This window comes from Ziziphus jujuba, chromosome 4, assembly GCF_031755915.1.
Source record: "Ziziphus jujuba cultivar Dongzao chromosome 4, ASM3175591v1".
Classification (NCBI taxonomy): Eukaryota; Viridiplantae; Streptophyta; class Magnoliopsida; order Rosales; family Rhamnaceae; genus Ziziphus; species Ziziphus jujuba.
Window position 1 is genome coordinate 23735977 of NC_083382.1, and position 21428 is coordinate 23757404.

At 32.8% G+C, this 21428-nt stretch overlaps 3 protein-coding genes across 6 annotated transcripts; all 3 read left to right on the plus strand.

The window, feature by feature from the left end:
- The first annotated feature begins 1899 nt into the window (after positions 1-1899).
- On the plus strand, positions 1900-4916 carry LOC125420373 (probable WRKY transcription factor 31). 2 transcript variants are annotated; one of them, XM_016022282.4, is made up of 5 exons: positions 1903-2539; positions 2700-2801; positions 2931-3479; positions 3602-3715; positions 4106-4916. In XM_016022282.4, exons 1-5 carry the CDS (start codon positions 2126-2128, stop codon positions 4787-4789), a joined length of 1863 nt encoding a protein of 620 aa, XP_015877768.3. In that variant the 5' UTR covers positions 1903-2125; the 3' UTR covers positions 4790-4916. The 2 variants fall into 2 exon arrangements, with proteins under 2 accessions (XP_048323105.2, XP_015877768.3); XM_048467148.2 differs by lacking the exon at positions 2700-2801 and having other exon boundaries at positions 1900-2539.
- A 5170-nt stretch (positions 4917-10086) lies between these two features.
- LOC107414182 (aspartic proteinase A1) lies at positions 10087-15713 on the plus strand. 3 transcript variants are annotated; one of them, XM_048466983.2, is made up of 15 exons: positions 10101-10241; positions 10381-10548; positions 11469-11848; positions 11994-12054; positions 12630-12724; positions 12796-12908; positions 13128-13296; positions 13382-13421; positions 13536-13600; positions 14078-14191; positions 14361-14425; positions 14534-14690; positions 14766-14885; positions 15174-15262; positions 15410-15713. In XM_048466983.2, the coding sequence occupies exons 3-15, from the start codon at positions 11477-11479 to the stop codon at positions 15492-15494; spliced, it is 1545 nt and encodes a 514-aa protein (XP_048322940.1). In that variant the 5' UTR covers positions 10101-10241; positions 10381-10548; positions 11469-11476; the 3' UTR covers positions 15495-15713. The 3 variants fall into 3 exon arrangements, with proteins under 3 accessions (XP_048322941.1, XP_048322940.1, XP_048322942.1); XM_048466985.2 differs by having other exon boundaries at positions 10225-10241; positions 10476-10548; XM_048466984.2 differs by lacking the exon at positions 10381-10548 and having other exon boundaries at positions 10087-10241.
- A 4151-nt stretch (positions 15714-19864) lies between these two features.
- On the plus strand, positions 19865-21222 carry LOC107414154 (mitogen-activated protein kinase kinase kinase 18). Its single transcript, XM_016022250.4, has one exon. The coding sequence runs from the start codon at positions 19922-19924 to the stop codon at positions 21185-21187; it is 1266 nt and encodes a 421-aa protein (XP_015877736.3). The 5' UTR covers positions 19865-19921; the 3' UTR covers positions 21188-21222.
- Positions 21223-21428: the final 206 nt, after the last annotated feature.

Consider the following 21428-nt stretch of genomic DNA (forward strand, 5'->3'; position numbering starts at 1 on the left):
TGAAGATTCATAAATAATTAATGTCATAATAAGTCTATTTAACAATTTTATTATAAAAATTTCGTTTATCGATTTTTAAATTGATTTAAAAATTAAAATTTAAGAATATATTAATGAATTATAGAGATTCATATTCTATATAAATTTTTAATATTCTAATAAACTTATAAATGCTATTAATATATTTTTAAATTTCAGATGCTTAAATAATCCAAAGATTGATAAGTTATATGTCACACATAAAACCAAACTTCTGTTTTGGGTTAGAAATCAGACTTACATATATATTATGGCAATGCACAAAAAGATATTTTAAAATAGATATAAAAAGGGTGATGAATGCCAAATAACATTGACTTTACTTTTGAGAGATCCTAACATTGGTTTTCATTAAAAAAAATAATAATAATAAAATACCCAACGATTGGTAAAACATCATGTCTCATTAAACATGCAAAGGTCTTAAGTTAGGATTTTTTATTTTCCCCCCCTTGCTATTTGGGGCCTAGTTGCATGGTAAATTTGATTCTTTGTAGCTTTTTATTTGAAAAATTGAGAAATAAAATAAACGAGGAAGATATGCTGTAAATGAACTAGAAATTGTAGAAGTCGTGGATTATTCGTTTTCATACTTAGCAGACAGACAGTTCTCATAAGAAAAAAAACATATAAATAAATAAATTAATAATAATAATAATAAAAGGAAAAGAAAAAAAAAAAATGAGAAATGAAAAAGGCGGAGGATGGATTTGGTGTGTATGAGTGGACGGAGTCAACCCGTCACCGTCGGTCCGAAACAAAGCCAGGCTCTACGTGAGTGGAGTCAAAATTGGGATCTGGTTCTGGGGGGCGCATTAGTCATTGCCAAAACGAGTCGTCACCATGTGGGCCCGCCACGCAGGTCCACATCACAGCCGTTGACTCAGACTACTCTTTTTCACGAGCAAGAAGCGCCGGACCAATCGGGGCGGTGAATTCTTGGAACGCGTCAATCTCATCCCGCACATCTGACAACAAAAATATATATTAAAAAAATATAATCAATAAATATTTAAATCAAACGGCTGTCCTCATATGGACCCCACACAGACTCGTGGATCCCACGGTCACGTGGGCCCTACATCCTTTCTTCCACTTGTCTTCTAGTGTTTACCTCAACATTTACAAGGAAAATAAATTCTCTTTTCACAATATATATATATATATATATTGCGTGTTATCCTTTCCATTTAAATCCCATGCTAAAAATTTTATGAATCCACTTGTACCAAAAAGCCAAACAATATCTCAAATTTTTCCACGTCTCAATTGCTTGTGATTTTTATACCCAAATTGCAAAAATGAGTGGACCAGAATTTCCTTCCCTTCCTAAATATCATTTTCTTTTTCTTTAATTTTCTATCATTAAATAAAATAAATTCACTCTCTTTTTTCACAAATATATATATATATATATATATATTATTAATTTTATTTGGGGTTGTCAATAAAAAAAATATATATATAGGGATATCGAAATATAGTAACACATGTACAAGGAGAATAGTTCTTTTGACAATCATTTTTCAACTCAGAATGAATAGGATAACAACATGATAAATAATCAATATAGATGACATTTCAATTAATAAATTTAAAATAAAAAATTTATTTAAGATTCAATTCTAGACACTTACCACACAGACCAGATCAATTATATATAAGAGAAATTTTTATTCACTTAAAAATCAATGATTTTTCTTATTTATTAAAAATAATAAAGAAAATAAATGGGAAGATAGGAATATACTGTCATGTGACACTTTGAAGGAAATAATGGTAAGCAATAAATTTGACTGAGCTGTGGCCAATGTGAGCATGATCTGATACATTTTCCCACACAAAATCCCCTAATTTTCTCTCATTTTCTTTTTAATTATCTCTGCATCCAAAAATCTAATACAATATTCAACACAAACAAAAACACACCTTCCCCACTACTACTCTTTTGGTCTTCTTCTAAAGTCTCATCCCTCCCTTTTTATTGCCGAGTCCATTGCACCGTTTAAAGACTTCGCACACTTCTCTTCTCTCTCTCTCTCTCTCTCTCTCTTTCTTTTCTCTCTCTATAATTTTCTTGGGATTTATGGCCAAAGGAAGTGGACTCTCCATTGATTCAGATCCAATTGGGTTCTTTCTTCACAGGCCTATAGTACTTAACTCATTTCAAGATGATAAGAATAATTATATCCATCACAACAACAAGAAGAAACTTCTTTCTAATTCCATGGATAACACAATTCACCAAAGGTCTCCTCCTCCTCCTCCTCCTCCTACCACTCTCCAATTCCCAGTCAACCTTAATCGTACCGGCCATGACGATGATGATCATCATCATCATCGTCATGATTCTCCGCCATCTTCGTCTGATCAGAAACGGACTGTCATCGATGAGATGGACTTCTTTGCTGATCATAAAAACTATGACCATCGTTCCAATGCTAATTCTTCTTCCGCTGCTGATAACAACGGTCACCGAGAGATACAACTTAATGTAAACGTAAGTGTTTTACATTTGAAAATATTCTCTTAATTTCTTTTATTCATTCGTGTTACTGTTTATTTAATTAGGACAGTTTGAGCCTGGTTAATTGAATTTAATTTTCTTTTTTTCTTTTTTCTTTTTTTTCTTTTTTTTGGATTTGTTTTCGTGTTTATAGACTGGTTTGAATCTTCTCACTACAAACACTAGCAGCGATCAATCAGTGGTCGATGATGGAATATCACCAAATATTGTAGACGAAAAAAAAGCTAAAAGTGAGGTAAATTAAAGAAAAATTAAAAGAAAAAATCTCTTGGAATTCTGACTTGGGTTAATTTGTTTTTCAAAACCAAGCTTAATCTGACTTTTAATTTGGTGATCTTCTCTTCCGCCTCTTTTTTTTTTCCAGCTGGCTGTTCTTCATGCGGAGCTTGAGAGAATGAACGCAGAGAATCAGCGTTTAAAGGATATGCTTAACCAGGTTACTAGCAATTACAACACCCTTCAGATGCATTTGATGACTTTGATGCAAAACCAAAAGGCTGACAACTCATCAGAAGGTCATGGAGTATTTGATGGTAAATTGGAATTAGAAAAGAAGAACAGCGACAATGGTGGAGCTGTAGTGCCTAGGCAGTTTATGGATCTTGGATTGGCAGCTACCAATAATGGAGATACTGATGAGCCTTCCCTGTCTTCGTCCGAAGAAAGACGATCAGGGTCGGCTGGAAATAACATCAAGAACGGACATGGTGATGATCAAGGGCCAGTACTCGATCAGGAAAAGAAAGAATTTGATAGAGGAATAGGTAGAGAGGACGGTGCAGATCAATCTAATTCTCATGGTTGGGGTCCCAACAAAGTTCCCAGATTAAATTCTTCCAAAGAAGCTGATCAAACTGAGGCCACCATGAGAAAAGCACGTGTTTCAGTGAGAGCTAGATCGGAGGCACCTATGGTAATCATATGCCTAATTTTCCTTCAGTCTGTTTTAATTTTTTGTAGCACTTATTAAATTTAACTACATAAACTTCCTCTGGTTAAATTTTTTAATCGGAAATTTTTTTTTTTTTTTTCAAGATTAATGATGGTTGCCAATGGCGAAAATATGGACAAAAGATGGCAAAGGGAAACCCATGTCCACGAGCATATTACCGATGCACCATGGCCGTCGGTTGTCCTGTTAGAAAACAAGTGAGTGAGTAGTGAATTTATCATTAAAATCTGTCTTTCAATCAAATATTACTTAGAATCAAAGTTATAAATTTTTGTAATTCTTCAATATTTCTTTTAAAATTTTAGTATTTTTGAAAAAATGATATTTTCAGCTTTTAAAAGGTTTTTAGTCAAAATGAAGCTTTTTGATATTTCCATCAATGCTGATATTTTAAACTAGTTTGGAATTGGAAGTTTTATAAACTGGTTCAAATATGAAATTTTAAAGTTCTGTTTTTTTTTTGGTTTTTTTTTTTTTTTTTGGGGTTAAGTTTTAGTAGGTTTTATTATCAGACTGTTTATGATCAAGAATTACTTCGAATAAAAAATTTTATAAACTAATCATTCAAATATGAAATTTTTAAACAGGTACAAAGATGTGCTGAAGATAGAACCATCCTTATTACAACATATGAAGGAAATCACAGCCATCCATTGCCTCCGGCGGCCATGGCGATGGCATCGACTACTTCATCAGCAGCAAGAATGCTACTGTCAGGGTCTATGTCAAGTGCAGATGGTCTAATGAACCCCAACTTCCTGGCTAGAACCATACTTCCATGTTCCTCTAGCATGGCTACAATCTCAGCCTCAGCTCCATTCCCTACTGTTACATTGGACCTAACCCAATCACCTAATCCTTTACAGCACCAAAGGCCACCAACACAATTCCACATCTCATTCCCTAACCCTTCTCAGAACTTGGCCAATTCACCATCCTCTTTGCTTCCTCAAATTTTTGGTCAAGCACTTTATAACCAGTCTAAATTCTCAGGCCTCCAAATGTCCCAAGACATGGCCGAACCTGCTCAATTAGGCCACCAGCCGCAACCACAACAGCTGGGGCAACACGGCTCTTTGACCGACACCGTGAGCGCCGCCACAGCTGCCATTACAGCCGACCCGAATTTCACCGCAGCTCTTGCGGCCGCCATCACTTCCATCATCGGCGGTGGTGCCGGTGCTCATCCAAACAATAGTGCCGCAGCCACTACCCCTACCAATAACAACACTAGCAGCAATGCCAATGTTACTAGTAGCAATAGTAATTAGAAGTTCAAGTTTGCCAATTCTTTTTTTTTTAATTTTTAATCGTTTTAGAAAAATTTTCCTTTTTTTGATATATAATTAAAAAAAAAGTGCAAATATATACCTATATAATATCTTTTTTTGTTTTCCCTATAGGTTTTTATTTTTATTTTTTTTTAAATTTTTGTTGGGATATTCTTTCTTGAATAATTATGTTTCAAATTGTATGTGAGTACAAAGTGGGAAAAGAATAGAAACAAAGAAGAAAGAGAAAAGAATGGCAAATGGTTTTTTTTTTTTTTTTTTTCCTTGCTTGGTGTCTATATGGATTCGGAAATTAAAAGAAAGTTGTTTTGTCTGCTATCTTTGTAATTTTTGTCAATGTTTCTATGCATGTTTTCGTAGATACCCTCATAGGAGAAGAACAAAGAAAGAAATAAAAGGCCAAAAAAAAAAAAATAATAATAATAATAATAAAGAAAAGGAAAAAGAAGAAGACAAAGGATTATATTCTTTTTTTGGTGCTACGTGCATTAAATGGCAGTCAAGGAAAAGAGTCAACAAAACCGTCTGAAAGAGTGGTTAAAAGGGATGGGATTTATTTGACACGTAAAAGAAAGAAAGCGAAGAAGAGAAAGTGACTTTTGGAAAAAAAAAAAAAAAAAAAAGTTGGTTGTCACATTTCAATTTTGGTGTTTGTCTTTTGCTGGTTAACTTAGACCAGCATTTTTGAAATTTGGTTAAACTTCTATCCTGTGACCACATCTATTTCTGCCGTCTCCTTTTGCGTAACCTCTTTGGCATTTTTCTGGGTGGGTTTTTGTTTTCATACTCCTCGTGGATAAAGTCATTGTCTATTAACTATGGACGACTTATTTGGTGCCGTGTTAAATTGCTAAATGATGATAGGAATAGCTTATCCATAATTACCTTCTATGATTCGTGTACTTTTTGGTTTTCATATTTCTTCTAGTTTTTTGTTGACTAATTGTTTTGAAAAATATCAAGATTTGATTGGAAAAATAATATATGGTTTTGTTTATTACACAGTGTCCTTTCATGGCATAATATTTTTAATTGATATAGAACATAAAATATAAAATTAAATCTTTAAAAGGACAGTATGATAATAAAGTTTATATTTTATTTTACATAATAATTTTGAATTTGAATTTTTTTTACTTAAACTATTCAGTTTATGATCTTTATCATATTTTTCTACAGTAATATATATATACAAAATCCATATCAAAATTTAAATAAAACTTATCAAAAATGGAACCCGCAAGTCTTTTAAGCACATGTGATACATCGGCGGCTTCCTTGCATTTGATCCACCCCTTGGGTGTCGGTAGTATCAGGTCAATTGATACCACTCCAAATCATTTAATACCATCTGTTAAAAAAGTTATGTTATCCGGTTAGCTCATCATCCCATTTACTATTATCAATAAAGGTATAGTCTTTTACACGTGTTTATTCTTCTTCAATCCTCATTCAATTCTTCCTTACCCTTCCCTTTCATGGTTGTCATCACCCATAAACCCTTTAAAATAGTCGGAGAAAGAAAGCATTATTTATCTTCTTGATACCATTCATCAGTATTTACTATTGGGTTTTGTTTTTCTGAAGCTTTCATCTTAAACCTCTCTGTCCGTTCCTCTCTTTTTCGTTTCTTCAAACCCATCTCACAATTTTTTATTTATTTTTTATTTGCTCTTTTAAAATTTATATTTATATATATATATATATATATATATATATTAAAAAAAGAAAATAAAAAGAAAATAATTAAGTGGAAGAGGGGTTTCATTGAATTTTGGATCTGGTGAAGCTAAAGGTTATTGGTGGCAATAGAGACACCCAAATGTGTCTTCGTTTCTTGGTCTCTCTTTTAGTTGAGAAACAAAACCCATTTTTGTTCACTTTTTTGAGTTTATAGGGCCCTTGCATTTGACATCTACCTTTTGGAACCTATGGTCGATTCTTGTGGTTTAAATCTTGTATTCTCTTGGTACCTTGATTCATCAAATGCCTAGCAAGAGAATTCGGTTGCTTCAATTTCTTAAGAAACCATGCAAGGGAGGAAGAGAGATCTCTAAAAAAATGCAAAAGAAGAACCATAATATAACGCATGCAAAAGATTTACCTTTTCGATAAAAAAAAAATAATAATAATAATTGGAATGTTAAGCTGGTCTGATGACAGGATAGTTTTTAACAAATATTAATAAATAATTAAAAATGATACCAATTGATATGGTACTCCTGATTCATAGAAGATTTTCTGAGGTTTGTTTTGGTTACAATGGAACTCAAAAAGTCAAAAACAAAAATTAACAACAATAGTAATAAACTACTACAATGCCAATGAAGGAAATCTCCTAGTAATCATTTCGGGCTCTCAAATCCTATACTTGATAAGGAACTTATCAGACACATGTAAACATAGAATTCGCTGAATGCTCAAGTAAGTAAACAAACTTTGCAACTTTGCTTTTCTTAATGAGGTGACAAGACCTGTCAAAACTATTCCATTCAAACATCTACTCCAATTGAATTGATGACTGGCCCATGCACCTCTAAAAAAGACAATACATGCCTGCTTGAAATGAGAATATGGATTTTAAATTTAGTGCGATTATTTTAAATTTAATTAAATTTAAGTGTCCCATATTTAAAATGGTTCAATCCACTCTCATATTCCAAACAGATTTCAAGCTTAGAAAAACACTAGGTTTATAATGCCTACTGGTGATTTCATCCAAACCTTCTATCACAATTTCCATATTAGTGATTTGGGGAGGATTTTTTTGTTTTAATGGAAAACTTTGAACTTATTCAAGTATCCTTTTTCTATATGTAGATAGATGACATGGAATTGACAATAATGCAACATTTTGGAAATTTTTTTAATACGTTTGTAGTAAGAATTCAACTGGGAAAAGTGAATTTATAGAGAAGTTTAATTTTTGATAAATTTCGAGAAATTAGTGTGGAAAAGTAATACCAGGACACTATATATAAAGCATAAATTTTCCATGCTTCTATTATGTAGAAGTAAAAAGCAACATACACACGGCTGGTGGAGGAGCATAAAGCTACGTGATAGAGGGGATGTACCATGTGAGCCGAGAGCTTACTTTCCACAAGCCTGGAGTCTTCGCACTATCAACTTTTCGCTGTTTTATGACTTTTGTAGTTATTTGAATTTCATTTTCCACTGCAATTATTACTTTTATTATTGTTATTATTATTACGTTTTTTGAAATTTGGAAGGCTCATTAGTGAAATAGTACCAACTTCACTTCATCTAATAAGACTACGCTCGACTTGAATATTATGTTTGCTTTTTTCCCTATTTTATCTTTGTTCATCATTAATAATAATATCACTTTATTTAAAATCATTAGTAAAAAAAAAAAAAAATAAGAAAAAAAAAACCACTTTTTAAAATAAAATGTAGTTTCATCCCGAATAGAAAAATAAGAGAGAAGATTCACATTCATACTATCCTACCTATGTTTTCTTTTAATTATTTTTTTTCAACCAAATAATACTAATTAATTAACTTCCCAAAATAGTCGAGTGAAGCAATAAAATATAATTATTATTATTATTTTTTAAAATGGTATATATTTAATTGGATTATGATCCTAATACCAATATCATACCTTTAATATTTAAATTTTATTAAAAACATTGTCTTGAAACTGGATTGATAACCACAAAGGTCATAAATAACTAAATCTCTAGAAAAATTAGATTGGGAGTTCTTTTGCCAAAATGTCTTCTAACATTGCTATTTTCTCTTTAACATTTTCTTTACAAATTTAACCTATAAAAAGTTACTTAAAAAAAGACATTTATAGAATATATCTAAACACTTATACAATGTTTGGTTGAATGCAACCAAACATCATATCGATATTCCAATATTAACAACTAAACATTTTATAAATGTTTAAATTTAAACAATCATATTTACTGATAAATAAGGTGTGTTTAATTGATAAATCACTCATAATTATATTTAAAAAGATATGGGTTTGAAACACTTAATGGAAGAATTATTGTAAATGTAAAAAATGTATTATTATAAATGATAAAAAAAAAAGAAAAAGAAAAAGAAAACCAAACTTACCAATAATTTTCGCAAAATAGGTGTGTTAGACAATAAAAGCTTCAACAAGGAATTATTGTAAATGTAACAGGGTTGTTATTATAAATAATTAAAAAAAATTAAACTTAATCATTTTCATATTATTATAAATGGTTAAAAAAAAAATTAAACTTACCAATCATTTTCACAAAGTAGGTGTTGTCGACAATAAAAGCCTGAACAATCTAAACTTGTTCAAGAAAGAATCAAATATTACTTTAACACTACAATGTTTTATTTTTTCTTTCTCCATATAAACCAAAATCTATCTTAATGCATCCAAACCTCGTTTACACATTTAAACCCTTTTAAAACAGAAAATAATTAATGATATACATTCTTGTAGTTTTTTTAATGTAGGAATCAAAATAAGTTTAATCTTGTAAATAATTTTCCTTTGAATCGAAAAAAGTTTTAGTCTCTTTCTTTTGAATGTCTTGCAATTCTCACTTCAAACCTATAAATTAATCTCGAACATCTTTTAATTCAAACTTCAAACCCATAAATGGACTTCTACATATTGCAATTTTGTTTGAGGAGTTGGGTATGTTCCGATTTCGTTTAAGAAGGGGCTATATGTTCCAATAAATGAACTTCAAAAATCTTGTGATTCAAACTTCACACTTAGAAATCAACTTCTACGTATTGCAATTTTGTTTGAGAAGTTGGGCGTGCTTATGATTTTGGGTTTAAGAAGATGTTGCATATTTTTGGTTTTTAAGAGGTCTGTATAACTGGAGTAATTTGATATTACCTGAAGTGTAGATAGATATTTTGGAGCAACCAAAAAAAAAAAAAAAAATTTGAATGGCTATGGCTTTATGAAACTAATTTCATTTCTTTTTTATTGGGCCTGTTTCATGGACTTCAATGTTAATTGGATGGGGTATTTCAGTAAGCCCATAAAAACCCAAAGTTAAATATTATTGGGCCTAATTCTAGGGCTTGAATCTCCTCTCCGTTTAAGTTACATTTTAGCCCATGGCTATTCGAATCAGTTTGAATGGTAGTTGAACAGCGAATAACGTCAGTTTTCGGTTAATCCCAAAAAAAAAAAAAAAACAAAAAAACCAATAACAGATTGACACCTCATCATCCGCGACCCACTAAATTTTGTTGACCGTTGGATAAATATCGCTTTAATTCCAACTGACGGTAAAAGCATCGAACGGTCTGTATTCCATCAACTCGGACGATCATCTCGCTGTTGTTCTTTTTATTCTTTTTATTTTTTGTCATCTTTGACTTCATTTTCCTCGTTGTTTCAGTTTTCCTTCGTTTCGTCCGTGCTTCCTCTTAGCTACTCTCCAGTACTGTAAGTAACATTTCCAATCCCATTTTCATTCCGATTCTATGATTTCGATTTTTATGCTCATTTTTTATTGGTTTTTCTTTTGTTTATAATTTATGTATAATGATTCGTGTGGTTAAGATTCAGAAATTGCTGTTGCTAGTTGTTGATAGGGGCTGAATGATCTATGTTTGGTTGCTGAGAAAGTTTGGGAAAAGAAAATCATAGCATTACAATTTGATGTTGTGTTGGACTTAGGGAAAGAACAATCTGCAACTATTAAGTTTGGTAAAATCGTTTGGATTTTCGGGCCCTACTTGTTACTTAATAAGTAGGATTTTGATCTTGCTTCATTTACTTTATTATTCTTATTCTTATTATTATTATTATTTTTCAAAGGGTTTTGTACCCTTTTGTATTTCGTTCGATATTCTGTTATTTTGCTATGCTTTATTTTTGGGCGTTGAGTGTCACTGGAAGATTGAAAAACGATAATAAAAAATTAATAAATAAATAAGTAAAAAAAAAAATTTTAAAAAAAAAATTTCCTTTTTTCTCCACCGGGATTTAGGGCTGCAAAGGAGTTGTAATATAGAAGCACTAATCTTACTGTTGCACTATTTTTCTTTCTTTTTTTTCTTTTTTTAATACTAAAAAATATCCTATATGGTTTGTTGCACTGCTGAATATTTGTTGGAGAAAATATATGGTAATATAGAAACTTCTTAAGTGTTTCATTAGTTAATGATTTTGTTCTTCTTTGCTTTCTATGAATATAGAAACTGGGATATCATGTTGGTTAATAACCGTATTTGTAGGCATGGCCCATTGGTAAAACCACTGATAATACACCTCTAGGTCTTGGGTTTGAACAAACTTGGGTGGAAATCCCCTCCGTTTTAGTTTAAAATATATTGCAATCCTTATCCCAAAAAAATAAAATAAAATAAAATAAAAAAATAAAAAAATGTTAACTGATAACTGATTACTATTGTTAGTTTGAAATACAAACAGCTTTTGTTTATATGTATTTATGTTTGTAATATGCCAGCTCACTTAAATATTTTCAGGAATAGAAACCATTTAGCAAAAAACACATAAGTCCATAATTCTTAACCTAATTTCTTGACTGGTAAAATTAGCAACTGGACAGAATGTTACTGGTCTATCAATTGTCATGATCGCTGTCAACTTTTCAGTATTTTGTATATGCAATCACTGAGCAAGAAATGTTTGCACATTCTTTTTCAGTTCTCAAAATGGGCATCAAATTTGAAGCCAGTTTGGTTGCTGTACTTCTTTTGTTCATTCTGTCGCCTGTTGTGTTTTCCTCTCACAATGATGGGTTGATTAGAGTTGGACTGAAAAAGAGACAGTTAGATCGAAATGTCCAGATCCTTGGACATAATGATGCTAAGGGAAAGCAAACGTTCAGAGCTTCTTTTGGAAAGAGTTGTCAACATGGTAATCTCAGGAATTCCCAGGATGCTGAAATTGTCGCGCTAAAGAACTATATGGATGCTCAGTATTTTGGTGAGATTGGCATTGGCACACCTCCTCAGAAGTTTACTGTGATATTTGACACGGGAAGTTCTAACCTCTGGGTTCCCTCATCGAAGTGTCATTTCTCAGTAAGTTATAATCATTATTTGGGGATTATTTGAAAATATTTCTTTTAGTGATTGTCTTTTTTTTATTTTTATTTTTTAAAATATATATATACATATATATATATATACATTTTTCAGTTGGTTTACTTTTTGCATTTGACTGCAGATTGCATGCTTTTTTCACTCCAAGTACAAATCTAGCTATTCAAGAACCTACAAGAAAAATGGTAAACCTTTTCCTGGTTCATAGCAATGTTCTTTATGTTCAGATGTTACCAACCTGTTTTTCCTAATCTTCCCCTACCTGGCTTTTTCCTTTTCCTTTTGAGATCGATATATTTATGTGACCAATAAGATTCATAAGATGCTATATGTACTTCTAACAGATACTCTTTAAGCTTGGGTTGAAAAGATTGTTGTTTTCTAAATGAAATGGGACTTGCATACTTAATTATGATGATATTTTCCCAGAAAACATTCTTGAATTCGTTTGAATAATTGAATCCCAGTATGATAGTCTGTGCTGATTGTTCTCGCTGACATAGTTTCTATCAGGACAGTTGATTGTCCACATTACTAGTTATTGAACTCCACGCAGCTTACAAAGATATGAAGAAAATTTGCATATGTGTTTAGATATATGTTTTCACATGCATACATGAAAAGCTGATACATCACTTGTCCCAACTGAAAGTATTTTAGTAAAGAAAGGTCAGGGGCATAATTTATAAATCAGCTTATAACTTTTCTGAAAAATGGATGAAATTATTTTTAATTAGCCATGTATTTATTCTTAATGTAGGGAAATCTGCAGAGATCCATTATGGAACTGGAGCAATTTCAGGTTTCTTTAGTCAGGACCATGTCAAAGTTGGCAATCTGATTGTTGAAGATCAGGTAATCTTTAGCGAAATCTATACAATTAATTATCATTATTGCAGAATTGCTAATACCGTGAAAGCCATTAGGATTTTATTGAGGCAACAAGAGAACCTAGCATCACATTTGTGGCTGCTAAGTTTGATGGTATACTTGGCCTTGGATTTCAAGAGATTTCAGTTGGGAATGCTGTTCCTCTTTGGTAAGTCAACACTTCTCATCTGTTAAACAGACTGCCACACAAGTTTGAATAGTTGAACCTAAAACATGTGAAAGGCTTGTATGTTAATTCTTTATACCATATTCAAATGCTGAAATTTTTGTGAGAGGACCATTTGTCTCAGGTGTTAATTTCTTGTACTGTCCCCTTTAAGGTTTCAATGTTGATTTCTTTGCCTAAGTACTTTCTGTTCATGACTAGGTATAATATGGTTAATCAAGGTCTTGTCAAAGAACCAGTTTTTTCATTCTGGTTGAATCGCAATATTGAAGGGGAAGAAGGCGGTGAGATAGTATTTGGTGGTGTTGATTCTAATCATTACAAGGGAGAGCATACATATGTTCCTGTGACACAAAAAGGCTATTGGCAGGTAATGCTTCAAAATTTACATTATCTTTGAGGTTACCCTTCATGTACTTTTATTTATTATTATTTTCTTTTCTCTATCTTGGCAGTTTGATATGGGTGATGTCCTTATTGATGGTGAAACAACAGGTAATTTTATGGAACTTGTGTTTGAATTGCTATGTTAAGACATTAATATTTCAAGTTATGGTTTTAGCCTATTTTATTATTTATGTTGTTGAGAGATCGGCATATTGCTTGCAGGATTTTGTGGTAGTGGTTGTTCAGCAATTGCTGATTCAGGAACCTCCCTATTGGCAGGGCCAACGGTGTGTGCTATAGGAACCATGCTCATGTTCTTATTTTTCTAACCATTCATTTAAGTCAAGAAATATGACAAAAGACAAGCATTTCAAATGATTTAGTTTCAGTTGGATTGTAGATTTCTGGCCGTCTTTTTAGTATGACTATAGTATTTTTTATTTTTTATTTTTTTCTATTTTACTGATGCTTTTGTCTTGAGGATAAGGGATGGGCCTGTAAGTTGCCTAGGGATCTGACTTGGTCATATATTGAGTTTATATATATAAAAACTCAACCTATTTGATTTGGAGAGATAATTTTATCATTTTAAAAATAGCTAGAAGATTAGAAATTGTAATAAAATTTAGTGGCCAACTTATGCAAGTTTCTTCTATAAGGTCTTAGTTATGGGGTACTCTAATTGCTATTAAATAGCCCTAAATTCACTGTAATTATGCTATCATGTCTTGCTTAACCATTGCTATAAAATTTCATATTTCCAGACTATTATTACTCAAATTAATCATGCCATTGGAGCCTCTGGTGTTGTAAGCCAAGAATGCAAGACACTGGTTGAACAATATGGAAAAGAAATACTTGAAATGTTGCTGGCTGAGGTACATCTTCATTATTTGTTTACAATCCTTTGTAACTTTATAGCATATCTCCTATCTTGGTTTTGACATGTTCATAGACTTGTTTCCCCGAGTCTGTTTTTGTTTTCACACTATCATTCAAATTCTTTTAGTTGAAGAGATTTCTGCTTCTGTTGGCATTTTTTTACAGGCACAACCTCAAAAAATCTGTTCGCAAATTGGCTTTTGTACTTTTGATGGAACTCAGGGTGTTAGGTTAGATACAAGTTCAACCTATTTTCTCAGAGTTATTTCAACTATAAATTGTAGTAGTATATGCATTTATAACATGTATGATTTAGAGGTGTCAACATTTTTTCTCAGTATGGGAATTGAAAGTGTTGTGGATGAGAAGATGGAAAAGACTTCTGATGGTCTTCATGACGCCACGTGTACTGCTTGTGAGATGTTAGTGGTATGGATACAAAAACAGCTGAGGCGAAATAAGACTGAGGATCAGATCTTGAATTATGTTAATGAGGTAAACTAGCCTCCTTCTTCATGTCTCCATAGAATATGTCTTTCTGCAAGCTCATGCCCTCAATTCCACTTGCAGCTCTGTGAACGACTTCCCAGTCCAAGTGGAGAATCAGCTGTTGCATGTAACTCTCTGTCTTCCATGCCCAATGTGTCATTTACCATAGGCGATAAAGTATTTGACCTTGCACCGGAGCAGGTAAGTAGTCATGCAATTTTATAGGCTTTTCCGCTAGTTTACTAGGAATGAACTCTCATCTTCTATTAGAACAGTATAGAACTTAGTTGTGCAATCCAATATTCTATTCCATAAAGTCATTGTTGCCATTATTATAGTTTGCAACTGTTCTTGTCTTTGTCTTATATAACCCAAAATAAAAATCCTTGAATATGTTATTTGTGAAGTATAATGTTCTATAAGTATAGATGTATTCTCAAACTACTAATATGTTTTCCTAAATTTCTGGATGTGTATGTTATAAATCAGTATATTCTCAAAGTGGGAGAGGGATTTGAAGCTCAATGCATTAGTGGATTTATAGCTCTAGACGTGGCACCTCCTCGTGGACCTCTCTGGTATTTGACCCTTACTATTGTTGGTTATACCATCTTGTGGATTTTGATCTTGATTCTGGCACAGTTTGTACTTTATAGAACTATAAATGATCCATGCTCTGTCATGGTGCCTTTTATGCTTAGTAATGCTGCAAATATGTGATACAGGATTTTGGGAGACGTTTTCATGGGTCGATATCACACGGTGTTCGACTATGGGAATGAAAGGGTCGGATTTGCTGAAGCAGCTTAACAATAGAAGTCTCTCTGATGTTACATTATCTTATTTTCTTTTGCTAAAACTGATGTTACATTATTGTAATAAATCCCGTCTGGTGGACAGCAACCTTAACTTTCTATCTGTAAATATAAATCAATACGATGATTGACAAATATATTTACGTCAACTGGGAACAATTGAGTAATGTTATTGCCTTATTTCGAGAAGAAATTTGGTGATTTAGACTGATAAGCTTCCTTGCGTTGCTTCTACACCTCAGACAATTATATATATATATATATATATGGTGAATAATTGGTGCCCAAGTGGGCCAGTCAAATTAGGACACATGTGCACTCAACTTTTGTCCAAATCACAACGAAATATGACATAATCTCAAGGACATGACCTCAAGCTGACATGGACTTGAATAGATGTGGCAGGTTATTGTGGATGTGTTACCTTTTTAGGTTTCTAGAAGATCTAAAATTTGTGCGTTTTTGGTTAGGAGAGACTTCCACACGTGTTTCATGGATAGAGAAACGACAAGATAATGGAGATTGGAAAAGAAAGCTAGTTTCCTAATTCAACCAAGAACCAACCATGCAGTGACACATAAACAAATTTTATGCTTGGCCCCTTTCTGTTCCACCTACTTATAACGGAACGTCCAAGCAAACACATTAACATCTGTCTCTGCTCATTCAATGTGCCGCTTAACGACCTTATCATTCCAAACCAACACTCCTTTTCATCTCTCATCCAATCAGAAGTCGAGGACAATTAATAATTGTTTTCAAAAAAATATATACAAATAATAATAGTGGCGATTAATTATAATAAAATAACAAGGTCACTAATGAGTAGCTTAAGTTCTTCTTACTCCTTTGCCCACCTTGCTTTTGTGGCAAAAAGTGCACTTTTAGACCCTCATGTACTCTCTCTCTCTCTCTCTCTCTCTCTCCCTCTTTATCTCGCTTTTGTAAAAGCAATTTTCTAACTTCCTAAGAATTCCTACACAATATGGATGTAAAAAAAATAATAATAATAACAATAATAAAATAAAAAATAATAGAATGACAGGCAAATGACGTATGCATGAAAGCTTAGAGGAACATAGTTCAAACCTCCCATTCATGTTAAAGAAGAAATTGCTGAACAAAATTCTAAGTTTAGAATATTATAATATATAGAATTAATTATATTTTAATAAGTTTTAGTTTTAATAGGTTACAATTTAAACTTTTTTATTTTAAAATTCACCATATCAAACCTTTTATTTTTTATGTGGAAATTTGGTTCACATTGATCCAATTATTAACCAAATTCTTCGTTATAAACCATCAAAAAAATTATATTTGGTATGCTTAACAGTTGTCAATTTAATTGTTATGTCAATTATAGAATTTTATTGTTACCTCAATTATAGAGGTTGTTGATATTTGATCATTAATAAATATCATATTTTAACAGATTTTAAGAAAGAGTGATCAAAGCCACGACATTTTTTTTTTTTTTAGGGTGTAATTTCAAAACTAGGACTTTATGACTGAAAAATATCTAACTAGTACAAAAGAAAGTTGTTTATATTAATTGAGCAATAATTAAGTTTCAATTTCTAATGTAAATTTATTGGTAAAAAGGTCAAGATAAGACTAATAAACTATTCTATATTTATTGATACAGTAGCTGTATTATCCTCTGGCGTAAGGCAGAGACATTAAAATGCAATAAAGAAAGGCAACTATGTAACTATATCGTACCAAGCAGCGAGAAATGGTGGGTAAAATAATGAAAGCCACTAACTTGTTTAATCTCACTTGAATTAAACGCACCGAAAACGTTGCCACTCTCCTGCCCATTCACTAACAAAACGTGGCCCTTATGTGCTTCGACACGCATACATATTTGTACCCTGTGCCGCTGCTTTTCTTGGACCCCATTCGCATGCCATAAGTAAGCAAAGCCTTTTTCCAGCTTCGAATAGGAACATATTATTGTTTTCTTTTATTTATTTGTTTTATATACACGTGACTTGAGTGTGAACGAAGCCTCTTCATAATTGGCAATTTAGCAACCTTAGAAGCCACGCATAGGAATTGAGAGGCGTTATTTTGATCCAACCAACGGAGCGAAAAATTGAGACAAGCATTAGATGGACAAGTAGTGTGAAGAGGAACTATTAGGGGATTCTTAATTTTCTTTTGTTGGGCAGATAAAAAAAAAAAGGTTTTTTTTTTTCTATATTAAATGAAAAAAGAAATTGTTTACATATATGCTTATAGGGATTTTTAATTGAGTATAGCTATTTGTAATCCACTTATCATTATTAGTGAGATTTATAAAATATCTAAATTATTAATTTTAAATTACTTTTTTAACTTTTTAAAATTTAAAATATATGTAAAAAATGAACTAATAATATAAATTAATTAATAGTTGACAAATCAATATAAATTCTATTAATAATCCCCATTAGATATGATAAAAAAAAAATAGACTTTTCGTTTTTAATTAGATCATTATTGACCTTCATACTTAATAACAAATAATAATAATAATAAAACAACTGAAGCCCACCTGCTTATTTATTGTGAATTGTTTACTTTCGGTATTAGTTACAACCTCTATACCACCTTTTTTGCCCTTTTGCTTTGATTCCGCTCTTTAACTCTCACCCAAGTTCCAAACCCTCCCCTACCCCCTTTCGTAGCTAGCCTTTTTTAATTTACGATCCTAATTCTTCAACCATTTTGTTTATCATTAATTATGTGGTAGACTAAAGTGTTTAATTTACGTGGGTATTTGTAATTTTCGTGTAAGGTCGAGTTTGGAGGATCTAAAGGGATTTTTAAGGGCTTCAAACAAATTGCGTGTGGTTCTCCATTGATTAGTCAAATAGGGTGTTAGACATAAATATATATTATTTTATGGCGGTGTTTTCGTGTAATTAGATTATTGAGGGGCTATTAAGAATTTGAATTACATTAATTGGCTTTATAGTAGATAGAATCTATTTTGTTTCTTTTTGTAGGTAGCTATTATTAAGTGGATCAATATCACCTTTCCTTTGCATACAATCTAATCTAGTCAAGAAAAAATGGGGTAGCTAGGGATTGAGTACCACGTCCAAGATATATATAATGATTGCTTTACTTAGGGAACACAAATCCTCTGTTTAAGTTAATTGATTCATATTTGTAATTAACCTTTAAACTAAAATATACTTTCTAGAAAAAAAAAAAAAAGGGGTTGGGTGTGAAAAATAGAAATAAGTGTACAATTTGGAAATTAACGTGGGTTCATGTTTTTCTACAATAATCTGATGTAAAGCCATGATGTTCAAGGATTTTCTAAGTTTTGGAAATGACCAGGAATTGGCATTCTGGAAGAGGAAAAAAAAGCAGCATATCATAAATATACATGCATTTTTTTCAAATTGTTCGCCACATTGCCTAAAGCACACTCTTTGGATGAGCATTTGACTTTAGCAAGCTTATTATCATGAAAGCCATTATTCAATTTATTGGTTACCCCCCCCAAAGGGTTACCGAAGAAAAGTCATATCAAGTACTTTCATGCATGAAGTTTCCACCAATCCAGTGGCTAAGGCATTTCAATCAAAAAGCAGTGCATGGCAAATTAGTAGCTAGAAGTCATACAAGTACATATATATATATATATATCTTCTTCTTTTTTTACTTTTTGACAATGTGCTTCACGTATAATTGACTCCTACTTTCTTTTTTAATCCAAAAGACCTCAATTTTGACAATTATTTTGCACACACAAAAAAATAATAATAATAATAATAATTCTTTTAACAATATAGTATTAGATTCAACTCACTACCAAAAACCTAAAAAAAGTGATACTAAAATTCAACCATATTGGTGGTTCAACCCACCCCATAAATTTTCCACAACCTGTATTATATTAAGAAAAAAAAAAAAAAAAAAACCCTCAAAACACTGAATCCATACAAAACACAGAATCCAGTTTGGATTATCCATCGCAGCTAACTTCATCCCCCTACTCAACCGTCAACCCCTCTCTTGTCACTTCCACCAAACCAAAAATACCAAAAAAGTGAAAAAAAAATCCAAAAATCTATTTTTCCCATTCTTACACTCTTTATTGGCCCTTTTTTACACGTGTCCACGTGTGGTTTTGCCAAGCCATCATACTTAGGCGGCAGGCAGATGCCGTCAACCCCACCCAAAGTTTGACACGTGGTGGACTTACGTTGAAGGAATTGTCAACTCTTTAGAGAGAGAGGGAGAGAGAGAGAGAGAGAGAGAGAGAGAGAGAGAGAGACCTAACCAACCAGTTAAAAGCTAAACCTTCAAAAATTCCCACCTTTGAACTCCATATATATATATATATATATATATATATATGTATTGAGCCAAAAACAAAAAATAACCATAACAAAATTCTTCACTTTCAGCTTACCCCCAATGGACTGGACCAGGGTCCGTCCCCTCGGAAATGGCTCATCGGCCACCGTCTCTCTCGCCGACTCTCGCCGCTTCGGTGGCTTTATCGCCGTCAAGTCGGTGGAGTTTTCCCAATCCAAAATTTTGCAAAGAGAGCAGAGGATTCTATCTACTTTGAGCAGTCCTTTTGTGGTGAGCTACATAGGTGAAGATGTTACCTTAGAGAACGACAACAAGCTCATGTACAATCTATTCATGGAGTATGTACCTGGTGGTACACTCACCGATACAACTATCCGCCACGGTGGTCGTCTCGATGAATCGCTGATCGGATACTACACACGGCAAGTCGTTCAGGGGTTGGAGTATTTGCATTCATGTGGGTTGGTACATTGTGACATCAAAGGTAGGAACATCCTGGTCGGGGAAGATGGTGCGAAGATTGCAGATTTCGGATGCTCCCGGTGGGTTAATCAGCCGGCGGAGATCGCCGGAACTCCAATGTTTATGGCTCCGGAGGTGGCTCGTGGTGAAGAACAGGGGTTTGCTTGTGATATATGGGCTTTGGGTTGTACGGTCATTGAAATGGCTACTGGAGGTTCACCATGGTCTAATGTGGGTTGTGACGCAGTTGGTGCTCTTTATCGGATTGCATTTTCCGGTGAGTCGCCGGAGTTTCCGAGTTTTCTTTCCGAGCAAGCAAAGGATTTCTTGGGACAGTGCTTAAAGAGGAATCCGAAACAGAGGTGGACGGCTAGTCAGCTTCTGAAGCATCCGTTTCTTGAGGAATTCAATTCATGTTCCAAGCAAATCAAAGAATCTAATTCAAGTAGTTGTTCTCCAACAAGTATTCTCGATCGGGGAATTTGGAACTCGCTGGAGGAATCAGAGACGAGGTGTTGTGAGAATGAAAATTCTACTGTTGCTGACGATAATAGGATCAGACGGTTGGCAATGTGTTCAGGGTTGCCTGATTGGACTTCGGATCAGAGTTGGGTCACAATCAGAGTGAATCATAATTATGATGATGATGATGAAGATAAGGTTGAAGTGGTTGGTGGGTCAGGAATGGCTTCAGTTAGTTATAATATAGAAGATTTTGAAATTCCAGCTCCTTCTGTTAGGAAGGAGTTGGTGAATTTATCGTATAGCAATGTTAGTGATAGAAATGGTAGAGATAGTTTTGAAGACTTCAAGAACTGTAGGAAAAGCAGTGTAGATTGTAGCAATTTCATTTTTGTTAGGGACAAAGACAAATTGTTATCTTCTTTAATTTCAAGATGTTAGGAATCACAAAACTTTATAACATTTTTTGTTTGAATTTTTTTGCGTTCTAGTTTTTATTACTGATTATATGGTATTTATTATGCCCCCCTTTAGTTTCCAGGTCTTGTAATTGGTGGGGATCAGTTTGGGTTTAATTCCCAAGACCTAAAAAAACAGGAAAAAAAAAAAAATTTGTTAATTTACTACTACTAATTCAGAAGCTAAAACCATTACCATATTCACCCTTTTTCTTGCTTGGTAG

What these genes read in the sequence shown, in the direction of transcription:
- LOC125420373 (XM_016022282.4), top strand. Translation starts at nt 2,126, where the DNA reads ATGGCCAAAGGAAGTGGACTCTCCATTGATTCAGATCCAATTGGGTTC. An exon ending in AGATACAACTTAATGTAAAC is followed by an intron (nt 2,540 to 2,699) that starts GTAAGTGTTTTA and finishes TCGTGTTTATAG; the next exon opens with ACTGGTTTGAATCTTCTCAC. An exon ending in CTAGATCGGAGGCACCTATG is followed by an intron (nt 3,480 to 3,601) that starts GTAATCATATGC and finishes TTTTTTTTCAAG; the next exon opens with ATTAATGATGGTTGCCAATG.
- LOC107414182 (XM_048466984.2), top strand. Translation starts at nt 11,477, where the DNA reads ATGGGCATCAAATTTGAAGCCAGTTTGGTTGCTGTACTTCTTTTGTTC. An exon ending in CATCGAAGTGTCATTTCTCA is followed by an intron (nt 11,849 to 11,993) that starts GTAAGTTATAAT and finishes ATTTGACTGCAG; the next exon opens with ATTGCATGCTTTTTTCACTC. An exon ending in TTGAAATGTTGCTGGCTGAG is followed by an intron (nt 14,192 to 14,360) that starts GTACATCTTCAT and finishes ATTTTTTTACAG; the next exon opens with GCACAACCTCAAAAAATCTG.
- LOC107414154 (XM_016022250.4), top strand. Translation starts at nt 19,922, where the DNA reads ATGGACTGGACCAGGGTCCGTCCCCTCGGAAATGGCTCATCGGCCACC.